General features: G+C 40.0%; 3 protein-coding genes across 7 annotated transcripts in view; 1 reads left to right on the top strand and 2 right to left on the bottom strand.

The window, feature by feature from the left end:
- The window catches only part of lrrc8aa (leucine rich repeat containing 8 VRAC subunit Aa), a 55277-nt gene extending 45580 nt beyond the window's left edge, over positions 1–9697 (bottom strand). The window contains exon 1 of the mRNA XM_043720370.1: positions 9594–9697. Coding sequence (XP_043576305.1) covers positions 9594–9658 — 65 coding nt within the window. The 5' untranslated portion in view covers positions 9659–9697. The remainder of the gene's footprint in view (positions 1–9593) is intronic.
- Positions 1–24128, bottom strand: part of LOC122564911 (volume-regulated anion channel subunit LRRC8D-like) — an 84781-nt gene extending 60653 nt beyond the window's left edge. The window contains exons 1-2 of the mRNA XM_043720369.1: positions 23942–24128; positions 10277–10400 (exon numbers count right to left, since the gene is read on the bottom strand). The gene's annotated coding sequence lies outside the window, so the exon portion shown is untranslated. The remainder of the gene's footprint in view (positions 1–10276; positions 10401–23941) is intronic.
- Positions 24129–24148: 20 nt separating this feature from the next.
- Positions 24149–25624, top strand: part of LOC122564913 (kynurenine--oxoglutarate transaminase 1-like) — a 56685-nt gene continuing 55209 nt past the window's right edge. For 3 of the 5 annotated variants that reach the window (XM_043720373.1, XM_043720372.1, XM_043720377.1), the window contains exon 1: positions 24151–24530. The gene's annotated coding sequence lies outside the window, so the exon portion shown is untranslated. Of the gene's footprint in view, positions 24531–25624 lie in introns of all 5 variants that reach the window. The other 2 variants (XM_043720375.1, XM_043720378.1) reach the window with 2 other exon arrangements.

Below are 25624 nucleotides of genomic sequence, written 5' to 3' on the forward strand. Positions count from 1 at the left end.
TAGTGGTTTGTATCTGCCGCTTCCGGTTGTCAGTTCCAGCTGTCCGTTGCAGTGGTCGGTATATTGGGTCCAGATCGATGTGCTTCTTGATTGAATCTGTGGATGAGTGCCATTGCCTCTAGGAATTCCCTGGCTGATCTACAGATTCTATCAATAAGCACATCGACCTGGACCCAATATACCGACCACTGCAACGGACAGCTGGAACTGACAACCGGAAGCGGCAGATTCAAACCACTACAAATGCCGGAGGAAAGATCACAGAAGCGCTTCACAGGAGGCTCCAAAGCACTGAGGATGTCACCTAGACAGGGGACGAAACGTCTGCAACTCAAATTCGGCGAACAGAATATTCAAGTCAAGTTACAAGGGCATAGAGAGTGTAAAGTTGAAAATGTGAAAAGTTTCCCATAGTGGAGAATGGCTGTTCCTTAATACAGTGCAAATTTGTCCCTTTTGATAGCTGAAAGAGTTTACTGAGCAAAAAGCAATGTCATATAAGATAAGAAGCTAGTAGAACAGTCAGACAAGTAGGAAGTACATTTTAGCCTGGATAAATTGAGGTGATATTTTGGGAGTGAAATCATAGTTGCAGATTATTTGACTAGCTAGTTCTATAAAGTACAAAACCTTGTCTAACCTTTAATTCTGTACTAGTGCCCTACAGTTTTCCCATCAGAGTCCATACTTAAATAACTGGTCTCTTCACAACTAAAATCTAAGTTACAAACCATTTATCACCAGTTGCCCTCTGTGCACTCTTCAGTGCTTTCCTGCTCTTTTAAATTAAAATAAAAAAATACCCCAGGTCTCTTTAGATGCTGTTAGGACCAGCTGCAAACTTAAGTGTTTTCAGTTGATTCAAATGTACAAATTTATTTTCTTTTCCTTTTCATTCATGGCATTTTTTCAAAAAGTTGGAGCATTTCATATTTCATGTAATATTCTAAATGTGACTTTATCAAGAAGTGATCTTGGGTTAGAATAGTCTGTTAAATTGTAATTAAATGAATGTTTGATACAGCCCAGATATCTGCTTCACATTAATTGAAGACTTTAGAGACAATCAAGAGCAATATATTGGGATCCTTTTTCACTCTTACCAAAGGCCACTGTGATCCCAAGTTTTGTTTTTCTGTTCAAACATACACAAAAGTCTGGTATTGTTCAGCCATTCAGTAATTCAAATTTCCCCAAAATAATTACTTGTCCCAAGTACAGTCTATTCCTCAAAGTCTATTAAATCAATTGTTTAATGGTTCAGCTTTTATTAGAAAGACTAAATTCAGTCATTGCTGTGCTATTAACCTTAACTCAATATAATTAGATAATACTCAATTTGCATTTTAGCATAAAATATAACAGAGTAGAATTTATTTCCCAAATTCTAACCGATTAAATAAAGACCAGTCCAGAAAATAGAGTTGAATGATAAAACTAAATTTAAAAAATATACTTTCACTGTTTTTCTTTCAAAGCTCCATTGCGGGATGTGGACGTCATTAGCTGCCGAGCTGAAAGGTTGGAACTGGGATAAAGTGGGGAAGGGGAAATGAAAAAACTAGTGAAGTCCAGGCTTCCAACTCAGCACCACCCTCATGACCTTTCCTACCTGTCCATCTTCCTTCATACACCTATTTACTCCATCCTCCTCTCTGACGTATCACCATTACCCTCACCTCCATCTACCTATTGCAATCTCAGCTACCTTCTCCCCAGCCCCACCCACTCCCATTTATCTCTCTACCCACTCAGCTCACAAGCCTCATTCCTGATGAAGGGCTCTTGCCTGAGACGTCGATTCTCCTGCCCCTCGTACGCTGCCTGACCTGTTGTACTTTTCCAGCACCACACTCTCGACTTTGATCTCCTGTATCTGCAGTCCTCATTTTCTCCATCACATATGTGTCAACTCTCTAAATGAGCAAAACGACCAATGACATCCTTCCGTCTATTCCCTGCAACCCTGCATATTGTTTCCATGCAAATAATCAAGTAATGCACTAGTGAATGTCTCACTCTACTGCACTTTCAGACAGGCATTCCAGATCCGAACCATTTGCTGTTTGAAAATATTTTTTCTCACATCACACTTACTTCTTTTGTAAATTACTTTAAATCTGTGCCCCCTCATTCTCAATCCCTTTACCATAATACAATAAGAAATAGGAAAATGAGTAGGCCATTTGGGCCCTCAAACCAGCCCTGCCATTCAATAGAACCCTATGTGTTACAATGAGATCACCTTTCATTCTTCTGTATTCCAATGAGTTCAGTTGGAACCTGCTTAATCTTTGCTCATAAGGTAATCTCTCTGTACAGAGATCATTCAAGTAAACCTTTTCTGAACTGCCTTCAACTAAATAATATTTTCTCTTAAGAGGTCCAAAACTATTCTCAGTACTATAGACATTGTCTCATTTCACCAGCACTTTGTACAATTGCAGTATTTTCTTTATTCTTACATTCCAATGCACTTGAAATAAGGACCAATGTTCCATTAACCTTTCTGACTGCTTGCTGCACCTGTGTGCTACCTTTTGTGTTTCATGCAAAACACACCCAACTCATAGAATCATGCAGTACAGAAACAGATCCCTCAGTCTAACTCATCCGCATTGACCAGACATCCCACTCTGACCTAGTCCCATTTGCCAACATTTGGCCCATATCCCTCTAAACCCACCCTATTCATATACCCAACAAGATGCCATTTAAATGTTGGAATTATACCACCTCAGCCACTTCCTCTGGCAACTTGTTCCATGTACACCCCACCCCTGCATGAAAAAAGTTACCCTTCAAGTCCTTTTTAAACCATTCTACTCTCACCCTAAACCTATCCCCTCTAATTTTGGACTTGCCACACCGCAGGGAAAGGATCTTGGCTAGTCACCCTATTTATGTCCCTCATGATTTTGTAAACTTCTAGGTCACCCCTCAACCTCCAATGGTCCAGAAAAATGGCACCAGCCTATTCAACCCCTACTTATAATTCAAACTCTCCATTCCTGGCAACATCCTTGTAAATCTTTTCTGAATCTTCTTAAGTTTAACAACTGCCTTCCTATAGAAGAGTGACCAAAATTGAATGCAGTGTTCCAAAAGTGGCCTCACCAATGTACTGTACAGCTGCAACATGACCTCGCAGCTCCTGTATTCAATATTCTAACCAATAAGGCAAATATGCCAAATGCCTTCTTCACCACCCTGTCTGCCTGCAACTCCACTTTCAAGGAATTATGCACTGCACTCTTAGGTGTCTTTGTTCGACAGGGCCCTATTATTAACTGTTTAAGTCCTGCCTTGGTTTGCCTTATCAAAATGCAACACCTCACATTTATCTAAATTAAACTCCATCTGCCACTCCTCAGCCTATTGGTTCATCTGATTAAGGTCCCATTTTATTCTGAGATATCCTTCTTCACTGTCCACTACACTACTAATTTTGGTGTCATCTGCAAACTTACAAACCATGCCACCTATATTCACATCCAAATCATTTATACAATTGCCGGGCGGCACAGTGGCTCAGTGGTTAGCACTGCTGCCTCGCAGCACCAGGGACCAGGGTTCGATTCCAGCCTTGGGCGACTGTCTGCGTGGAGTTTGCACATTCTCCCTGTGTCTGCATGGGTTTCCTCCGGGTGCTCAGGTTTCCTCCCACAGTCCAAAGATGTGCGGGTTAGGCGAATTGGCCATCCTAAATTGTCCATAGTGATAGGTGCATTATTAGGGAGTAGGTGAATGGGTCTGGGGGGTTACTCTTAGGAGAGTCAGTGTGGACTTGTTGGGCCGAAGGGCCTGTTTCCACACTGTAGGGAATCTAATCTAATCTAATCTAATCAAAAAAGTGTTGTAAAACAGTAGACCAAGCACCAATTCTTGTGGCATACTGCTGGTTTCAGGCGTCCAGTCTGAAAAGCAATACTCTACCACCATCCTCTGTCTCCTACCTTCAAGCCAATTTTGTACCAATTGGCTAAGTCCCCCTACATCCAATGTGATCTGACCTTACTAACCACCTTTTTGTGTTGCAGTTTTTTCCATTTAAATCATTCTGTTCTTCTGTTCTCCCTTCCAAAATGAAATACTTCACATTTTCCCAGGTCATATAACAACTTTTCTGCCTACTTACTCAACTTATCAACATCTCTCTATTAACTACTTGTATCCCTAAATGGGAACGGTTTCCCTCAACTATCCTATTCATATCCTTCATGATTTTATCTTTAATCAAGTCACTCTCAACCTTGTCCTCTACAATGAAATCAGCCCTAACCTCCTGTCAATCTTCATAAATGAAGTTACTCACTTCTGGAATTATCTTTGTAACCGTTGAGCACTCTATCCAATCCATTCATATCATTTCTGAAGTATGGTGCCCAAAACTGTACGCACTACTCCAGCTTTGGAAATTTGACAATATAAATAAAAATAATATGTCATAGATGGATTAACATTCTGTTGATAAATTAGTTTTCAAGATTTGTCTTGAAATTATTCAAGATTATAATCTTAGGAGAAGTAATTATATCAGTGCAAGATTTCTTCTTTCGAGGAAGATCGAAGAAACTTCACATTCCTAAAGTAGTGGATGATAGAATCATAGAGTTGTACAGCACGGAAACAGACCCTTTGATCAACTCATCCACGCTGACCAGATTTCCTAGATTAATCTAGTCCCATTTGCCAGCATTTAGCCCACATCCCTCTAAACCCTTCCTATTCCTAGACCCATCGAGATGCCTTTTAAATGTTGTAATTGTACCAGCCTCCAGCAGCTCATTCCATACATGCACTGCCCTCTGCATGAAAAGTTGCCTCTGAGGTACCTTTTAAATCTTTCCCCTCTCACCTTTAAATTACACCCTCTAGTTTTAGACTCCCCCATTCCTGGGAAAAGATCTTGTTTATTCACCCTATCCATGTCCCTCATGATGTTATAAACCCCTTTAAGGTCACCCCTCAGCCCCCAACACCCCAGGTAAAATAACCCCAGCTTATTTAGCCTCTTACGATAGATCAAACCCTCCAACCCGAACAACATCCTTGGAAATATTTTCTGAACCCTTTCAAGTCTCAGAACTTCCATAGGTGTCATGAAGTAAAAAAACATACAAGGACACTGAATGGAGTAGGATTGATAGGCTGAATGGCTTTCTTGCATTGTCAATTTCCTTGTTAAATGATTTGCAAGTGTACTAATCTTAAACCCACTACTGTACAGTGTCAGCATTACACAATCATAGGCATTACAGATCTGGCAAGCACTAGGTAAACTAGATGCCTTGCATCAGCTGACTTGTGAATGATTCACCAAATCAGATGATCATCTGACACAAAATTCCACAATCTAAAGATTACAAAAAAATATGGCCAAGGATTTTTAAAATATTCATTCATGGGGTGTGGGTGCTGTTGGAATGCCTATCCCTAATTACCCTCAAGAATGTTGTGGTGAGCTGTCTTGAACCATTATGTTTAATTTGGCATTTATGGTATTGTCAGAAGAAGGAAATGTCTCAAGCAGACATCACAATGGGTTTCCTCAAGCAGAGCAATTAGTGTTCTGTTAGTTTTCTTGCTTGGCCAATATAATCAGCTGCAAAACCACAATTACAATAACGTCTATCTATATAGCATCTTTAACAAAGTAGAAAGTTCCAAAAGTACTCCAGACAGTCATCGGGAAAGAAATGAAGGCTGAGTCAAAAGTGAATACAGAAAAAAAATAAAAAGCTTGATCAAGAATGTGGGTATTAAAGAAGGTCTTAAAGGAGAATGTTGATTTTGTCATTGGTGTGTAGTTACATCCATAGTGCTGTTGGGAAGAGAGCTCCAGGATTTTGATTCATTTTCCTGAAGGAACCACAATATAGTTTTCAGTGATAGGATGATGTGCATCATGTAGGTGAAGTTGTAGGTGGTTGTATTTCCATATATCTACTGCCCTTGTCTTTTTAAATCTACAAGTTGGGGATTGGGAAGGTGCTTCAGTGCAGCTTGTAGATGGCACATAATGCCCACCTCTGTGTATCAGTGGAGGAGGGAGAAACTGTTGAAGCTGGTGAATGGGGTGAGTGCCAATCAAGGAGACAACTTTGTCCTGGGTAGTGTCAAGCTTCTTGTTTGTTGCAGCTGAACTCAGCGGGGTAAGTTGAAAGTGTTTTATCATATGCTTGCATTATGTCTTCTATATGGCAGACAGGCTTTGTCGAGTCAGACAGCGAGTTACACACATTATTCCCAGCGTCTAACCTATTCTTGTAACCACCTTTCCTAAGATCACCTAACATGGCTCAGTTTCAAATTATGTTCATAATATTCATAATATATCCAAGTAACTTGGGATATTTTGTACTTCATATAATCTCTGTAATAATAAAGCATGATATAAATGCCAGTTGCAAATATTTTTGTGTTGCTTTGTTTCACAAGTTTAAATACTTTCTCAGAAAAATCTGTCAGTTTCCATATGCTTTTGAAAGCTATTATTTAGAAAGAATGCAGTAGGGAAAACCAGAAAAGACCATTTGGTCAATGTGATTGGTCTCAGACTTTACTATGAATACTCATCAAATAATTTTCTTACTAGTCAATTCCAAAAACCACCATGTGAAAGCTATGTCTGATTTGTCTATACATTTTCCCCTCTGCCTCCTTATGGTCACTGTTCGATTCTTGAAACCAAGTAAATAGTTTATTAAGCTTGTATTAATCTTATCAATTTTCAGTCTTATACAGGGCGACCCCCGTATCCATGGAATAGTTTCCCGCAGTTTCAAATATCCTCGGTTTACTGTGGCCTGAACATATTACAGGGAACCTTCCGGAACCAGGGATCAGAGGGCTGCAGGGAAGGATAAGTTTCCTGTTGAAACGAATGGGTTCACTCCTATCTGTGGTTTCTGGCTTCTGTGGTAGGTTATGGAACATATCCCCTGCAGGTACGGGATGGGGAGGAACTACTGTATTCTACTGTAATCAAAATTAGTTTCTGTAGTTTCTTCTCAAATCTCAAATGTCCTATTGCCAGGCATCAAACAAATGATTCATTGTTGTACTTTTCCAATACTTTGCTTTCCCCTTTTTCCTGCAAAATGGTAACCAAAACTCCACATCGTACTCCAGATGGAGCTAAATATTGCCTTGCTAAGAACAAAATATTTTACATGTTACACCCCACCTCAGTATCTTAGAATTCTATCGACCGTTGCATATGAAGTATACAGATCCTACATTACAGACTGCACTAAAACTCGCAGATGACAGATCCTGAGCCAGCAAGCTCATTATATTATAAACAGACATCATCACTTCCACAAAGTAACACTGACTAGCCAAAAACAGATCTCATCCACATGAAAGTAGACCTATTTCTCTTAACATTGGATCTTGCTAAACCAAATGACAGCACTTTACATAAATTTAGTGTAGGACATATCTGTAGGCAATGGATGTTTTGACAGCTTGATTTTAAGCAAATGCGTAACCTTGTCAATGATTCGGTATCCTTGTCAATTTTTCTGTGCCAAGATGAATTCTTTAACATAACAAACAATTGAACATTTATGGTATTACTAGAAAAAGAATCTGTCCTGTGCACATCGCAGTGTTTTCGCCTACCCAGTCCCTACATTCTACTGCAAGTTCTCTTCTTTGGTCAATATAATCGACTGCAATATCACAACAATAACTTCTACTTTATGGCACTTTTAGCAAAAGAATATTCTAAAAGAACTTCAAACATTAAGAAGGAAAGAAACAAAGGCTGAGCCAAAGGAGGATATACAAATGATGATCAAGAACTTGAACAAAGGTGGAGGTTTTAGAAAGATTCTAACCAAGTTAGAAAGATTTAGACTGAAAATTCCAAAGCATGCAGCCTGGTTGACTAAAGGCACAGCCTTAATGATAAGGCTGAGGAAGCAAGAATGCACAGAAGGCTGCAGGGTCAAAGGGATATAAAGGCAGTGAATGTGTTTCTAGTGCTGAAGAAATTTATGAGGAGAAAGTGAGGTCTGCAGATGCTGGAGATTGACTAAAGGCACAGCCTTAATGATAAGGCTGAGGAAGCAAGAATGCACAGAAGGCTGCAGGGTCAAAGGGATATAAAGGCAGTGAATGTATTTCTAGTGCTGAAGAAATTTATACCTTGAGAAGTTTTACTGTTGTCAAATGAAAGAGATAGTGCTATGATTGTGACCAACCTCTGATTTGATCATGTTAAAAGTAATTATCAATGGGTTAACACCGCACTATCTTTAGAATTAGAAATAGATTTTATTGTCACATGTAGACTACCATAGAAAGTGAAACGATAAAGATGTAAAGAATATTAAATACTGAAATTAATAATCTCTGATATTCACTGATGATCAAGCTTAACACTTAGTTTAAAATACATGGAAGTATAGTGACAACCAGCCAAATTAATGTGTGAAAGGTACATTTTTGATTTAAAGTGTCTTGTAACAGTGAAGATGACTTACTATATTTATATATATAAAACTATTATACACACACATCTACACATTTACCCAAAACTATAATATATTTATATAGGTGACATTAACAGTACAAGCTTATATCTATCTAAGTGGTAAACATACATTGTGATTTTTCGAACTTGACAATACTGCATCAACAAATTAGGAATGCATCAAACTGTAAAGATCATTGTGGTCCAACCAGTCAGTTCAAATATAAAATAACACAATAACAAGGTCATTTTCACTGTCTTCAGTTCTACAGTTCTATTACTCCTGACCAAATATGGCAAGGTCAAATTTTACTTAAGTTTGAAATTTATTGCACTGAGTGTTAATGCTGTACAATATGTAACTGAAATTAGGAGACAGAAACAACAATTAATAAAGCAAACATGTTTACATTTCTAATTGACCTTATTAAGAAAAGACAATGAAACAAGTAATGTGATGTTCAGAAACTGCAAAAAAAACTTATTTTCAAAATCTTAAATGGAACACAGTTTAATTTACATGTCTAAAAGATCACAGCTCATTTTTCTGTGAAGTCTTTCAATTTTTCCCCTTGCCAATTTCAACCTTGTTCAGAACTACCAGGCAATTTGTGCCACTAAAACTAGAGTGGAAATATGTTACTAAAGCAAAATAATACAAATACTGAAAATTTGAAATATGCAGCAGCTAGGCAGCATTTGTGTTAAAAAACAAAGTTCCTGTTTCAGGTTAGTGACCTTTTATTGGTTCCGATTTCTAATAGATTTTCTTTACATGAAGGGAAACGGTCTCAGGTTTGGCTGTTGACTTCATTTTGGCTTAGTCCTCAAAAGCTGTGGGAGTAGCAGACCAACAGACTGGTTGCCCAACCCTTTTCTTTCCATTGCAGGGAAGTCTCAAACCAGGCCATCCAAATCATATATATATATGTATATCTTATATTGCTAACTGAATGGACTACATAATTCCACATCATTCAGGGACATTATATCAACTTTAAAGTTGCAACACATATTTAAAAAAAACTAGCCAATAAATGTCAGCATAACTTTTTCAGGTATGTGCAATACCTGAACTGACAATGTAGTTACTTGCATTTGCATTTACCTTATTAAGTAGTCTGTCAAATATTCTGGTAAGCAGAAACTGCTTTGAAAATGAAGATCCAACATCAAGTTTGATTTGTTGATACAACTGAAGGTGGAGTTTAGTTCTTTGCAGCATGCTGATTAATTCTACAATCAACTCTGCCTCTAAGTTTTGCTCCACAACTTAACAATATCTTTTTCATACTCCCTCAGCCTATATCATTTGCAATGATTCAAGTCAGACTATTGGTGTCTGTAGCTCCAGTGTTCTGAAACAAAACAGCACACAAAACACAGAGTACAAGAACAGGACTCAGCTGACTTCATAAACTATTCAAGTTGTGTTTTTATGGTTTAGCGTTTCCCCTAACTGCTTGACTGCCCCTTATCTTCACCATAAGCAATCATTGTTGTTGACTTGTGCAGAAGTAGTTTTAAAGTCTCACTTGGTTTCCTATTAATCTGCATATTAAGGAAAGCTATATCATCGTACTTATTGTACTTAGCAAAGGATATTTCTCTATGTAAAAACAGAAATTCTCAGAATTTTATTATGCATTGAAATTATTTCTAAATTCTGATTTTGATCCTTACATAGTTAATTGTAGTTCAGTGATATGCAAATCTGGCTATATCTTTTCTAATAGATTTAACCTTTTCTCTCATTCTGTTTGGTGAAGATCTACACTTCCATTCACTCACCGTGTTGCTGGTTGTTATCTGTCCTCTGATGCTCTGTGTACCAGGCAGACAGCCCTCTGTGCTCGATCCCCACCAACTCTGGGTACCTTGTACTCTCTTAGCGCCATAGGAGCAGTTGCCAACACTGAAATTTCAGAGGTAGAATTAATTAGAAAGCTAAATGACTTGACAATGTGGAATGTAATGCACTTGGTCAAAGTTTATCCGACTAACAATGGATCTCCACAGAAGTTTGACCAGATGGGCCAATGGGCTGAGAAGTGGTAGATGGAGTTTCAGATAAATGCAAGGTGCTGCATTTTGGGAAAGCAAATCTTAGCAGGACTTATATACTTAATGGTAAGGTCCTAGGGAGTGTTGCTGAATAAAGTGCAGGTTCATAGCTCCTTGAAAGTGGCGTTGCAGGTAGATAGGATAGTGAAGGTGGCATTTGGTATGCTTTCCTTTATTGGTCAGAGTATTGAGTACAGGAGTTGGGAGGTCATGTTGCGGCTGTACAGAGGTGGAGTTTAATTCAGTTAAATGCAAGGTGCTGCATTTTGGGAAAGCAAATCTTAGCAGGACTCATACACTTAATGGTAAGGTCCTAGGGAGTGTTGCTGAACAAAGAGACCTTGGAGTGCAGGTTCATTACTCCTTGAAAGTGGAGTCGCAGATAGATAGGATAGTGAAGAAGGCTTTTGGTATGCTCCCCTTTATTGGTCAGAGTATTGAGTACAGGAATTGGGAGGTCATGTCACGGCTGTACAGGACATTGGTTAGGCCACTGTTGGAATATTGCATGCAATACTGTTCTTCTTCCTATTGGAAAGATGTTGTGAAACTTGAAAGGGTTCAGAAAAAGATTTACAAGGATTTGCGAGGGTTGGAGGATTTGAGCTATAGGAAGAGGCTGAACAGGCCGGGGCTGTTATCCCTGGACTGTCGGAGGCTGAGGGATGACCTTATAGAGGTATACAAAATTGTGAAGGACATGGATAGGGTAAATAGACAAAGTCTTTTTGCTGGGGTCAGGGAGTCCAAAACTAGAGGGTATAGGTTTAGGGTGAGAGGGGAAAGAGACCTACGGGACAACTTTTTCACACAGAGAGTGGTACGTGTATGGAATGAGCTGCCAGAGGAAGTGGTGGAGGCTGGTACAATTGCAACATTTAAGTGGCATTTGGATGGGTATATGAATAGGAAGGGTTTGGAGGGATATGAGCCGGGTGCTGGCAGGTGGGACTAGATTGGGTTGAGATATCTGGTCGGCATGGTCGGGTTGGACCGAAGGGTTTGTTTCCATGCTGTACATCTCTATGACTCTAAGTTTGTACTTTATCCCAATCCTTGCTCTCAGCAACCTCCCCATTCTAGCATTTTAGTCCTGATTCATGTTCATTAAAGCTCTGTATTAGATTCTTCAATAACACAATTTTAAGTACTGCAAACTGTAAATCATCATGATAGATATGCTATTATTGAAATTCATTCATAACAGAGCTGGTATGACACCATATAAACAGAACACAGGAGCGACACTGAGACCCACTCCTATTACTAGGTACTTTACCACAAGATATTCCCACCTAGCCATCTCAAACTTTAAGTCTAATGGATTATTTCTACTTGGGAAATGCAAACCTGTAATTGACAATGTAAGGATCATACTATTTAACAGCTTCCACTTGTAGAATATACTGAATCGAAGGAAGGATTTGAAGAAGTCATATTGGACTCAAGATTTTAACCGATTCTTTTACCATAGATGCGTTCAAACTTGCTGAGTACTATGCTTTCATTAAGAAAGTTTTCACACTGGTTTCTTCCTGGAATGTCACATTTGAAACTCATGAAGATTTTTCCACTGATATTTTTATCTCCCCTAACTTTATAATATGTAACTAAATTATAAATTCTAATGCACGTTCTAAACATATCCTGAATTGTACCAAAATATTACTTTCAATGACGCAAACTATTGTCCAGTTCATAAGTTATTAAATGTGAAGATGAGCTTTACCCCTTGGCTTAACTGATAAATTAAAATAGTCATTTCCATAAACTTCAGGATTATACAAACTTCTGTCCTGAAAACTGATTTTGACAAAAACAGACGTGAACGAAAAATAGCCCATTCAGTTCTCCAGTGTTGCTGTCTATTATATAGGTATTAATCAAATTCATCGAAGGTCAGATAAATTATGGAAATTAAGCGACAGGAATAAAAAAAACTGACATTCCATATAACCATAAAACTCAGCAAATCTCCAAACAAAAAAATAAGAGAAATAATTCATAACCTGTTCTCATACAATATACTTCTCATTCTGTTGTTGATCAGCAGAATGTGTATTACACCTGTAGGCTTAACAAAACTTCTGTTAACGTTTTAACTTTTCCCCCCAGAAACTGGAAGGTCAAACATCCCAGATAAGCTCACAATTCTATCTTATATATTCTATATACAGGCTTAATGACTCCGTCTGAGCTATAAGATCAGAAAGCTTCTCGGTTAAGTCTTCAATCTAATGCTTCCCAACCAGATTTCTCCATCAACAGTGAACCCTATTGAAGCCTGCAAAGTGTTGAGAACCCCAAGTGAGACTTGTGGGGAGAGAAATACTTGCTAAAGTGGAGGGGAGGGGTTACATATAAATGAAAGCACAGTTACGACTTGATAGGCCTCAGTGGTGGTCATTATCGCTGCAGAGCTTACATTTTGGGAAACCGTTTTCTGGACTACTGTAGATTGTTATCTCCCAGTGATAGTGCTGAATTTGGCCACGGAATACAAGATATAGGGAGAAGAAAAATCCAACCATCACAGGGTACACTGACAGTTACTAGGACTGCAACAGGTGTGGACAGAATCTGGTTTGCTTGGCAAGAAAAATCAGTCAAGATTTACACGCAAACGCCATATATGTGGACAAACTGTCCAAAAACAATAGCTGCCTGGGGAATTGCACTCCAATTGCACAGATCAACACTTTCAAAAGTGGTGTTTTGGGAAGAGATTGTAAATTAAAGCAATTTATGCAAGTAACTGTGTTTCCTTACCACAACACCACAGTGCACACATAATACATTGTTTTGCAGTGGGAGAATGTAAGATACTGCAATTATGTAAATGTTCATGTTCATCTCCATTTATCCACAAGCATCCCAAATTCGTCAATCACTTTCACTGTCCTATGTCTTGTTGCTATTAGCAAAATATTAGCTTAGATTGTTCGATTGGCATTATGTTAATGTTAGTAGTGGCTACTTAAAAAGATTATAGCATTTGGTATTAAAAAAAAGCACTGTGCATCTTGGAAAGTATACCCAGCCTGGAGGCTTGGTTTCTTCCCACTAGACATTTTGCAAGCCAATAACTGAGAAGTAGGGTTGGTCTGACTGGATAAGTAGCTTCAACCCCATCTGTGTTCTGAACAGGTGAGCTGCATGTCTTTTGCTGGTTAAAAATCAGCAGCATTCCTGAATATACCTCGGACTACATTCTCACTGAACAATTGCTGCTTAAACCTCAAAATTGGGTATTTGAAATACACTTAATATCAGAATACAGACTCTGTGAATTTCTACACTAGTTTTGTTTGAAAACTTAAATTACATACTGTGTTTCATACTTGTTTCAGGTTGATCAAAAAAAGCTTTGATAGCCAGAAATGGAAGAAGTTCCTATACACAGCATTTGTATGGTGATGCATCAATATCAGAAGGGTTTATAATCAACATCGTTCTGTTTACACTCTTTGTGCAGTGTCAGTGCTGTGTTTATAATCAGAGTCTAAGCTCTTAATCAAGGGAACACTGACCTTTGACAATTTCACGTTCAATGAAACAGAAATAGGGATAAATTATGTATCAAGACTGACGGGCAATGGAGTCAATAATTAGACTTCAAAGGGAGTCTTAAATATAGATTTCAAACTGAACAAACTTAACCACAAAGATTAAATTCTGTGATGGATATACTCATACTCATTTGGTCAATAGTTGCACTGCTCCAGTTTTTCATATCAGTTGAAATTTACAATCTGACACAAGGGAGGAAAACAGAACTTTAGTGACTCCCATAAATTTGAAATGGGCAGCCTAAAACAACATTTTGGGAATAGGAAGGTCATGGTTGCATTATTACATTGTTATAATTCTCAACTTTTCTGCCATTTCCACCATTGACCCTGGAGGAAAACAAAAAGTACATTTTCCAAGTTCTATGCTATAACAGAGGGTGCATGTTTATTTCTCCTTCCTCTTATATTCTTCATAGATTTAAATACTATGAAATGAATTACAGTATAAATGGCAGTTATGTGGTAGTCATCTACATACCTGGTAAGTTCAGATATTTTAATATCAGCTGTAGAAACAGAATTACAAATTGAGAACAAAAAGAATAATCAGGAGGGCAAAAGCATCACAGCTATAAGTAGTACTCCATTTTAAGCAGTACTCCTTCGTTCCTTTACTTTCTCACCTGCAAAATGGGTAAATAAACTTATGAGTTGGTCACTAACTTACATTACTTTTAAAATTGCCTTCAGGACAAATCATCAGAGTTGCTCCTTTAATGTGGGGAAAAGGCTTCATTATGAAGATATAACCAAAACTGAGGGCAACTTATACCACATCACATTTCTGCTGTTTTGGTATTATCCTATACCACATGCTGTGTTGGATAGCATTGCTGAAAAGGAAAATTGGTGCTTTTGGCTCAATGGTGCATTTATCCCTACTGCTCATCACATGGTGAACTCTATTTATTTTAAGCCTTTGTTAAAATGGACATGCTCACAAGAAGACTGTTATAGGTCTCCTTGATAATGAAGCAACAACTAGTTGCAGAGTCAAAAATGGATAGACCTCCATAACTCTACAGTGACAAAGATTGAAAAGGACCCCGAATGCACAGGGAGAAAAATATCAGCTAAAACTAAAATCACAGGTGTTTTGAACAACCTAGAACAATTTTACATCAAGTCAGAAGCTTCATTCTACTGCTAAAATAATAAAATCAAAAACAGTAAACAAAGTTAACGAACAGGATGGGTAGTTGCTACGCCTCAAATACTATTAGGTCTTGGCTCCCAAGTTTGTCGTCAGATTCACTGCACCACACATCTTAGAACAATTGCATGTGTAAAGCTTGGCAATAGAGTACAACACAATAGGAAGAGTCTAGCCAGTTGATGAGAAGTTTTCAATAGAACTTCCTTTTATATCAGACAGTATGACTGCCAGGCGGCTCCAAACTCCACAATTCTTCCAGTATCTTAATCCCAAAGCACAGCAAGATTTTGACTTTCAATATAGAACAAGGACATTTTAAAAGGATGTCAGTGAACCTTACCTTGAACTTATTGTTCTCAGATCTCTTGCACAATAGAGGCACTGTGACCTCCATGTCTGCAGCTTCATCAAAATGGAAATTTTAGATGAGTTTAAAAATAGTTTGCTTTTATAAAATGATGTGTTGTCTAAATATTTATATATTATCTGGAAACATGGAATGTCAGAGGCCTAATGCAGTGTAGCTTTTAGTAAGTTGGCTCCAATAGACAAAAACAAATAAAACGTTAAGCGGAGACATTGTGCCCACCATCTCAAGATGCTGCAATACTCGCAGATAGGTTGAGGTACTATTGCTCACTTATATCTAAATGCACTCCTTTGACACAAATGTAAACTCCAAAGGACAAAGGTTTATCAGCCAGGTATACAGCTTTGTGCTATTCTTAATTTAAGAGGTTATACTGTGGAACTGGTTTTGTTCACTAACATTTCACAGGAAAATGCAGTACTGGAAGTATTCAATAATTCCATATTTTACTTGCATAATTAGTCTTGCATTTCTTTTGCTGTATAGAAGGGCAAAGATATTTTTATTTGCTTGCCTGGGCTCATTTTTGAGGCGAGGACATTGTTGCATCAAATGACAAAGGGCAAAATGTTAAGAATGCTAATTACCTATCAACTGCAATGATATATCGATAATGAGATAACACAAGTCTTGCTACAACAGAAAATTACACAACAACCATTTTGCTTCACTAAAATTACAACATTACAAAGCAACTTTCTTTCTCCATTTGTACACATTATCCATTGAACAGCATTAAATCTCACATGAAAAACAATCCAAATTTTCAAACAGAATGACTGTCACTTAGTAAGCAAAATGTCTTCAGTAGCTGTGGACCAATGGCAGGGGGAAAGATGTGGCAAAATTATTATTGCTACCTCAAGACCTGGGTGCAATGAGGGTATAAAATCACCTTACTTATCCCAGTTTTTGTGTCAATTTGTAAGGGACTTTTATCGGCTTTAATTAAAAATACAAATCTACGTAAAAGTGACTGAACTTACTTTTCTCCAAGAATACTATGTTGGCTTTTTGACAAAAAAAAGGAACCAAACATTGACCAGTAATTCATTGTATAGCATGACAGTTGTTCATTTTGAAACAGGTTTCCACATGATCCCCGCATGCATCTCCCTCACAAACTACTTTTCAGTCTTGGAAAATGTTGAGAATGATGGCTCCTCTGTGGAGGCCAGAGTCAAGGCACTGTAGACGGTCCAGCTGCTCAGAGACAGAAAAAGAAGTTTGGAAGGACAATGGCATTCAGGGATTTGTTATGAGGGAAGTTGTTGGGTACCTCTGCAACTGTCAACGTGACTTCAAGATGGCATATTATCTCCCAGATATCAGGGTCATAGATGTCACAGAACAACTACAGGGAATTCTGAAAGATGATGACCAGAACGAAGGACCCAATACCCAGCATGAGCAAAACCAATGTAATGTACAAAATCCCATGCAAGGACTGCACAAAACACTACATAGGACAAACAGGAAGACAGCTAACGATCCGCATCCATGAACACCAACTAGCCACGAAACGATACGACCAGCTACCCTTAGTAGCCACACACGCAGATGACAAGCAACATGAATTCGACTGGGACAACACTACTATTATAGGACAAGCCAAACAGAGAACAGCCAGGGAATTCCTAGAGGCATGGCACTCATCCACAGATTCAATCAATAAGCACATCGACCTAGACCCAATATACCGACCACTGCAACAGACAGCTGGAACTGACAACCGGAAGCGGCAGATTGAAACCACTACAAATGCCGGAAGAAAGATCACAGAAGCGCTTCACAGGGGCGTCCCAAGCACTGAGGATGTCACCTAGACAGGGGATGAAACGTCTGCAACACAAATTCCCAGTTTGGCGAACAGAACCACAACAGGTTTAAATTCTTGATGCAATGGCCCTTTTGTTTCCCCCATCACTGCTGGCTGTTTTAGTTTTGCCAGGACAGGATCTTTTTTGTGTCTATAGTCTGATATTTCCACTGGCGACCAGTGGGAGACAGCCCAAGGCACTTACATTTGCCACTTGGCCTCCTGGACAGTGTTCCAACTTGCAAATGCACACACTGAGGTGTGGTCGTTGGTTTGCTCACCAAGCTGGCTGGTTGACACGCAAACGTTCCGTCACCATGCTATGTAACATCATCAGTGCGACTTCGGTGAAGTGTTGTTGTTCCACTCTATTTGATAATTATATGGTTTGTTAAGGTGGGTTGTGTCATTCCAGTTTTGCTCTGCAGTGGTTTGTATATGGGGTCTATTTCTACATGCTTGATGGCATTCTGAGTTGAAAACCAGGCCTCTAGAAATTCCCATGCATACCTCTGGTTAGCTTGTCCTAGATTGGTTACATTGTCCCAGTCAAATTGATGGCGTTCATTGTCTGTATGTACTGAGATAAGGGAGAATTGGTTGTGCCATTTAGCTGCTAGTTGGTGTTTGTGTATCCGGACTGTTGGTTTTCTTCCGGCCTGTTAGATGTGGTATCAATGGCAGTCTTTACATAGGATTTTGTATATTACGTTGCTCCTGCATGTTGTGGGTATGAGGTCTTTCATCCTTGTAATTAGTTGGCATACTGTGGCTGTCGGTTGGTGTGCAACAATGATTCCTAGTGGTTGTAGGAATCTGGTTGTCATTTCTGATATGTTCTTAATATAGGGTAGAGTGACCAGTGTATTAGGGCATAGTGTCCTCTTGGTGCTGTCTGTCCACTCGTCTGTGAAGACCTTATGTAGGTGTTCTTCCTCATTTTTGCGAAGCTCTGGTAAGTTGCAATGCGTTATAGCTTTTTTAAATAGTGTCCTGACATTAGCTCTGTTTGTGGGTGTTGGGGTGATTGCTGTTGTAATTAAGGATTTGGTCCACGTGGATGTTCTTCCTATAGACATTGGTTAGAAATTCACTGTTGGTCACTCGTCCCACCATGATGTCTAGGAATGGGAATTTATTGTTGTATACCTCTTCTCTGGTGATTTTAATACGGTGAGTATGTTATTGATGAGATGGTGTGTTTCTTCTAACTTTGTGCATTTGATGATGGCAAATGTATTGTCCACTGTCAGATCTATAGCTTTGGTTGGATCAGGGGAAGGGCTGTGTTCCAGTCTTTGCATGACTCCTTCTGCTGAGTCCTGAGATGGGTGATCCCATGGGTGTGCCATTGACTTTTTGATATTCTTGGCCATTAAAGACGAAGTGAGTCGTGATGTGTAAGTTTAGTAGTTTGAGCATATTGTCCTTGCTGATGGAGTTGTTGGGGTTCAGCGTTACTGGTTCTTCTAGTAAAGCGGTGAGGATTTCTTTTGCTCGTGGAATGTCAATGGAAGTGAAGTGCTATAACATCAAAGAAAACCATAATAATTTCATTGTCATCCATTTTGATGTTGTTGAGGAATTCCCAGGCTGAGTGGATGGTGGGGGTTGATCCATCTATGAGGTGTTTCAGTCTCCGTTGTAATTCCTTGTGTGTCAGTGCACCTGGTAGGGAAACCATGGGCCTGAAGCGGTTGTTTGGTTTATGCATCTTGGGGAAATCAGTAAAAGTGGAGGGCGCTGGTTTCATTCTGAGGTAGTCTGTCTTGGTTATCTGTCCAGTCTGTTTGAGGTTTTTCAATGTATAAATGATCCTGTTTTCTAACTGTGGCATGCGGTCTGTCACCACCTGTTGGTATGTGTCGATGTCTGCTATGCCGATGATTTTTCAATATAGAGATGCTGGTCTGGGACGGACAAAGCCAAAAATCACACGATACCAGGTAATACTCCAACAGGTTTATTTGAAACCGCAAGCTTTCGGAGTTCCACTCATTCCTCAGGCAGCTAGCTCAAAACCAACTATGGAAAGAGTAAGGCCCACTAGCAACCATAGAGGTGATCTGTCTGTAGACCCAGGACGCATAAGCACAGTCCTCAATGAATTCTTTGCATTGGAGTTCACAAAAGAAATGGTCAAACAGGTATAGAGAACAGAGTGGAGGACGGTGAAATATGAGAGACAGAGAGAGAGAGAGAGAGAGAGAGAGAGAGGGGCAAGTTTAGTAGCTTAAAAAAAATGGATAAATCTGCAGGCCCAAGTGAGATGTATCCCCCTCTATTGAGTGAGACAAAGATGGAGCTATCTGGGGACTGAGCTGCTGGGGCTTCCTGATTACCTCCTCAAAAAATTCAAATTTATCAAACATGACATTCCTTTGACAAATTCATACTGACTATCCATGATTAATTCATGTCTCCAAGTGAAGATAGATTCCATGTCTCAAAAGTCTCTCCAATAAATTTCCCACCACTGAGGCTGCACTTAATGGTGTCTAATTTCTTGGTTCGTCCCTTCCTTTTCATTATTAAAAAAAAACCTCAGCATGAACCTCTGAGGTCCATTAGCGGCAGTAACTTCCATAACTGAAAGTCAATGAGTCAGCACACTGATTGGCATGCACAGACCCTTGAAGTGGCTGCACAGCCACACAGCTTGGATCGAACATTGTACTGATATCTGCTCCTTTGCCTTTCTCAACAGAGTCAAAGAATCATACAGCTTGGAAACAGACCCTTCAGTCCAACTTGCCTCTGCTGACTAACCTAGTCCCATTTGCCTGTGTTTGGCCCATATCCCTGCAAACCTTTCCTATTCATATACCTGTTCAAATGTCTTTTAAATGTTGTATCAGTACCTGTATCTACCACTTCCTCTGACAGTTCATTCCATTTACATGCCACACACTATGTGAAAAAGTGTATAAGCTTCACTTTCTACTTTTATAAAGTAAGTATGACTGACACTGATTTATGGATCTATAATTATTTTTCTTCCACATCTCCAAAAGTTATTGCACATAAAGACGAATCTGTGTAATTATTAGGGTACATAATTTGTGCATTTCATGAAGGGATCATACAGACAAGACAAAGTGTAAAACACCTATATAAAAGCAGAAATCTAAAAAATTACAGCAAATGATGTAATAATCAGCAGGTTTGGCAGCATATCTTTGGAGAAAGAAACTGAATTAAAGTGTTGAGTTGAACAGGACTCTCCTTCGAGTCAAATGACTCCTTTTCAGAATAGTCAGATTTGACTTCAAACAATAACTTTTTCTGTCCCCACAGATGGTGAGACTATTTTTAAGAAAAATACATATGCTTGGCCCATAGAATTACAAGCAGAAGCAGTAAACTATTCTTTTCTTCCAATGATACTCACCGAAATCAAAAATCCCTTCCCAATGTCTGATTTTATCCAAGTGACAGTGGAGAGGACATCACTGGGTACTCACCTCGTGCTCAAGAAGGGAATCTACTGCCAGTATATTATCAAAATAAATAGATTGTGGATGTATTCATTTTTAAGGCTTCTAACCATGCTAGTATCTTCTCTCTCTCTCTTTCTGTTTATTTCTTTAAATATTTCACAGTCCTTTATCCTGAAATCTATACTATTTCCATTGTGTCAATTTTCACAAAGTATTAATAAAGAGGGCAATGCATTTGATTTGGCCCACATGGGCTACAGCAAGACTTTTGATAAGGTAGCAGATTGGTCAAAAATGTAAGGATGATGTAAGAGGTATGTTTCTGTGATTGAAAGATTATTTCCAGTGGGGTTGCACATGTCTGAACATTGGGTCAGGTAATCATGCTATTTATGGCACATGTGAATGACTTGGACTTAAATGTAGAGGGTATGATCAAGAAGTTTGATATAGTGCAAATAGGGAGGATAACAATAAACTGCAGGAGATCAATGACCTGGCCAAGAGCAGGGAGGTTACGTTAGAACTGATTAGGCCATAACTGGAGTTAATGTGTGTAATTGTGATCACCACGTTGTAGATTGCACTGGAGAGGGTACACAAGAGATTTACTAGTATGCTGCCCAGGTTAGTTCTATAGGATTATGAGGAATATATATATATATACGGTAGAAATGAAGGCACTTTTCTCATTTATAGATTTAAGGTAGGAATAGAAAATTAGAATGAGAATTGAAATTTCACATGGAGGATGGTGGGAATTTGAAATGCTCTACCTAAAAAAAGTGGTTGAGTGAGAAACATTTGTAACATTTAGATGTCCAGTCCAGACACACTGAGCTGAATGGTTTCCTCTGTGCTGTAAGCATCTATGAGTTTATGATTGAACTTGCTTTTAATAACAAACTCGTTTCTTGTCAATGACCATGAACCAGCAAACGACAACAAGCATCCTCACACATTTGGTCCACAGTCACCAGTCCTTTGGCTTCCTCACTGTTGATATACCAACTCTCTATCAACTCAATTATGGCTTCAATCAATTCTCAACTGAATCACTGGACAGCTACTCGATGATGACTCTGGCCAATATGACAATGAACATTTTAGCCTTGCTAAGTACCCTTTTTCCTGTAGCTCAGTTGAAGAAATAAAAGTCTTCAACAGCGAATAGCAATTGAGGATAGCAACCCATTGTTGAATGGCAGATTGACATGTTGTTAACCTGAACTTTAATCAATCAAAGCAGCATTAACAGTTGTGTTTGATCTTGTCTTCACCACATGTCTACAGAGAAAAGCTTTTGCAGCAGAGACTGCTGGGCAACAAAATACCTGCCTACTTATTAGCTCTGCATACATACTTAGTCACAATGAGGTGACAGTGTAATTCAGTCTAGTAGGTGATCATCACAACAGATTACTTACTGCACTGGAGCCTTTCAGTTGTCAGACTCTAAACCATCCAAATTCTGTATACTTTTAAATCTGATCATCTACCGCTTCTGGATTTATTGCCATTTTGATAACAATTCATTGTGTATGTATTTAATGGTTTTAATGCAATGAAATATCACAAGATGCTTAGCAGGAACATTATAAAACAAAATGTGATACTGCCCCAACAAATATATATTATGTTAGATGACTAAACATTTGGTCAAAGAAAAAACATTTAACTTGTGCCTTAATAGGAGGAAAACAAGAAGGAGAGGTGAAGACATATAGCAAGGGTTTTAGAGAATTTCAGAGCTCGAGGTCGAGGTAACTGAAGGCAAAGCCACTAGTTGTGGAGAAATCTAAAAGGCCAGGACTAGAAACACCAAGATTTCTTAGAGATGTGCACCCAGAGGATATTACAGAGATCTGGAGGTACAGAGCATAGAGGGATTCAAAATCAAAGCTCATAATTGAGAGTCAAGATGCTGCTTGAACAGGAGTCAATGTAGATTAGCGAGGATAGATAAATGAGACTAGCTGTGATTTGAAACATGGGCAAATTTTCAATGTCCTCACATTTTCAGAGGTGGAAAATATGATTCACCAGATGAGAATAACTAAATGACAAAATAATTACTAGGTGTTGCATTTCAGATGCCCCAATCATGGCAGTTCCATTTCACATCTACTGTTCCCCAAACTATGCCTTCTAAACGCTGCAAGCATTTGCCAACCCTGAGTTAATGACCAAGAGCAAACCAACTATAATCAATGTGCATTGGATTTGCAAAAATCACTAATGCCCTGATTACCAGACTGACTGATACTGATTCCCCAGCTGTCAGTTCATGGTCAACAAAACCATGGTTGTTAGCCAAAGACACCAAAGTCCAAACTGCAGGCTCATGGCTACCAGAGTGGCCAGCTGACTGCTATCTGTATATATGGCGACCAATATATTCCCACCAGAACTCTAGCTGTTAATCCCAGCAAGTTCCAAGTGTCTAGCCATTGTCAGCAGATTCCAGGTTGCAATTCTCATCTAAGCCCAGTCAAGCAGGAATTCAACACAAGTCTGAGCTGTCAGTCACTCCCAGTAGATCCCAGGATGCCATTCTTATCAGAGCCGCCCTGCCAGCAATTGCCCAGAATCCAGACAGCCAGTCATTCCCACAAATCACATGCTGCCAGCCATTCCCAGCTGATCCTGGGTTATTACTCCCAAGTGATTCCAGTCTGCTGGCCATTGCCAGGTGATCCCAGCCTACCAGCCATTCCCAACTGATCCCAGGATATTACTCCCAAGTGATCCCAGTGTGCCGGCCATTCCCAGCTGATCCCAGAGCATTACTCCCAGCTGATCACAGACTGCCGGGCCATTCCCAACTGATTCTAGTGTATTACTCCCAGCTGATCCCGGTGTACCGGCTATTCCCAAGGTTCTACTCTCAGCTGATCCCAGTCTGCCGACAATTCTCAGCTGATCACGGGATCCCAAACTCTGGAGGTGTAAAATCCAAGCTGATGCCGATGAACACTAAGCCAGGGCAGTTCATTGACTGAAAGAAACACACCGCGCAGCCAGTCCCAGCTCACCTCCCGAGCAGCGGGCCGCACTCTGCCTCCGCGGGCTTTATTCACACGGGCCAGTCCCTGTTCGGAGTTAATTTGTTTGTTTAGTGTTTTTTGGTGAGGGGGGGAGCAAGGAGGGGTATTCTCCCCTCAGGAACAAACATTCCCCCTCCCCGGAGGAAGTGACGTCACACGCGAGCCGGAAAGGGCACGATCCCTGCTGGCTGCAAATCCGCCAGTTGGAGATTTTGCGCCAAAACTTGAATAGTCCAGTCGATCAGTTCGTTCGATTTTGGTTCAGTCAATTTCCTCAGTGGAAAACAAAAACCGAACTCCAACCCGACCGAATATCCGAACCGTCTTCATTTTTTTCCGCGGACGTGGTTGTTTGCAGGGTGGGTGGTGGGGAGGAAATGAAGATGAGTGTGTGATCTCTCTTTGGGTCCGGGGTGCCGCGCGGAGGTTGGGCCCTGGACAAAGGATCCGCCCCGTTGAGGTTTCCCTACCGCGAGAAGGTCCGCCCTGCGAGCGGCTCCCCCGACCCAGGACAGAGTGAAGGCGGCGATATTGACATCAATCATAAGGGTCTCGTCTCGGTCTCCTGTGCGCCTGCGTGAGTAAATGCAAAACGATCCACTTGACAATACGTGAAAAAAATTAAAGGGGGCGAGTAGGGAATATAGCAGTATAAGTAAAGGACATGATGTTGAGGTGCCAGTGTTGGACTGGGGTGGACAAAATTAAACATCATTTAACACCAGATTATAATCCAGTCTGTTGGACGATAACCTCGTGTTGTGATTTTTTTTTAAACAAAGTAAAAGTCTGAAAGATGAGTTTGACAGGTAACGCAAACACCTTAGACGGAAGCTTCTAGATGGTAAAAACAATGACTGCAGATGCTGGAAACCAGATTCTGGATCAGTGGTGCTGGAAGAGCACAGCAATTCAGGCAGCATCCGAGGACAGGCAAAATCGACGTTTCGGGCAAAAGCCCTTCATCAGGAATAAAGGCAGAGAGCCTGAAGCGTGGAGAGATAAGCTAGAGGAGGGGGGGGGTGGGGAGAAAGTGGCATAGAGTACAATAGGTCAGGGGGGAAGGAGATGAAGGTGATAGGTCAGGGAGGAGAGGGTGGAGATCGTCAGGAATGTGGTGAGGGGGCAATGGGGCTGAAAGATAAATACTGGGCTGGGCTGGTGGGAGGGTCACTGGGAAGGCGATAAGAATATGTAGGTGGGATTGATTGTGATATGTCGGAGGGGAGGGTGGAGTGGATAGTTGGGAAGGAAGATGGACAATTAGTTCAGTTCAAGAGGGCAGTGCGAGGTTGAACGGTTGGATCTGGGAGAGGTTGGTGAGGGGATATTTGGAATTTGGTGAGGTCAACGTTGATACTGTACAGTTTGAAGTTTCCAGCTGTCCTATCACCTATCCACTTCACCGTCCTCTCCGACAGATCACCATCACACCCCACCTGCATCTACCTATCGTCTTCCAAGCTACCTTCCACACAGCTCCATCCCCACTCTCATATTTATTTCTTCGCACCCTTTCCTCTCCCTTAACCCCAACTTTCCTGATGAAGGATTTATGCCTGAAACGTCAACTCTCCTGCCCCTCGGATGCCACCAACTTGCTGTGCTTTTCCATGACTACACTATTCAACTCTCATCTTCAGCATCTGCAGCCCTCACTTTCTCTCGGCC

This window comes from Chiloscyllium plagiosum, chromosome 30 (assembly GCF_004010195.1).
Source record: "Chiloscyllium plagiosum isolate BGI_BamShark_2017 chromosome 30, ASM401019v2, whole genome shotgun sequence".
NCBI lineage: Eukaryota > Metazoa > Chordata > Chondrichthyes > Orectolobiformes > Hemiscylliidae > Chiloscyllium > Chiloscyllium plagiosum.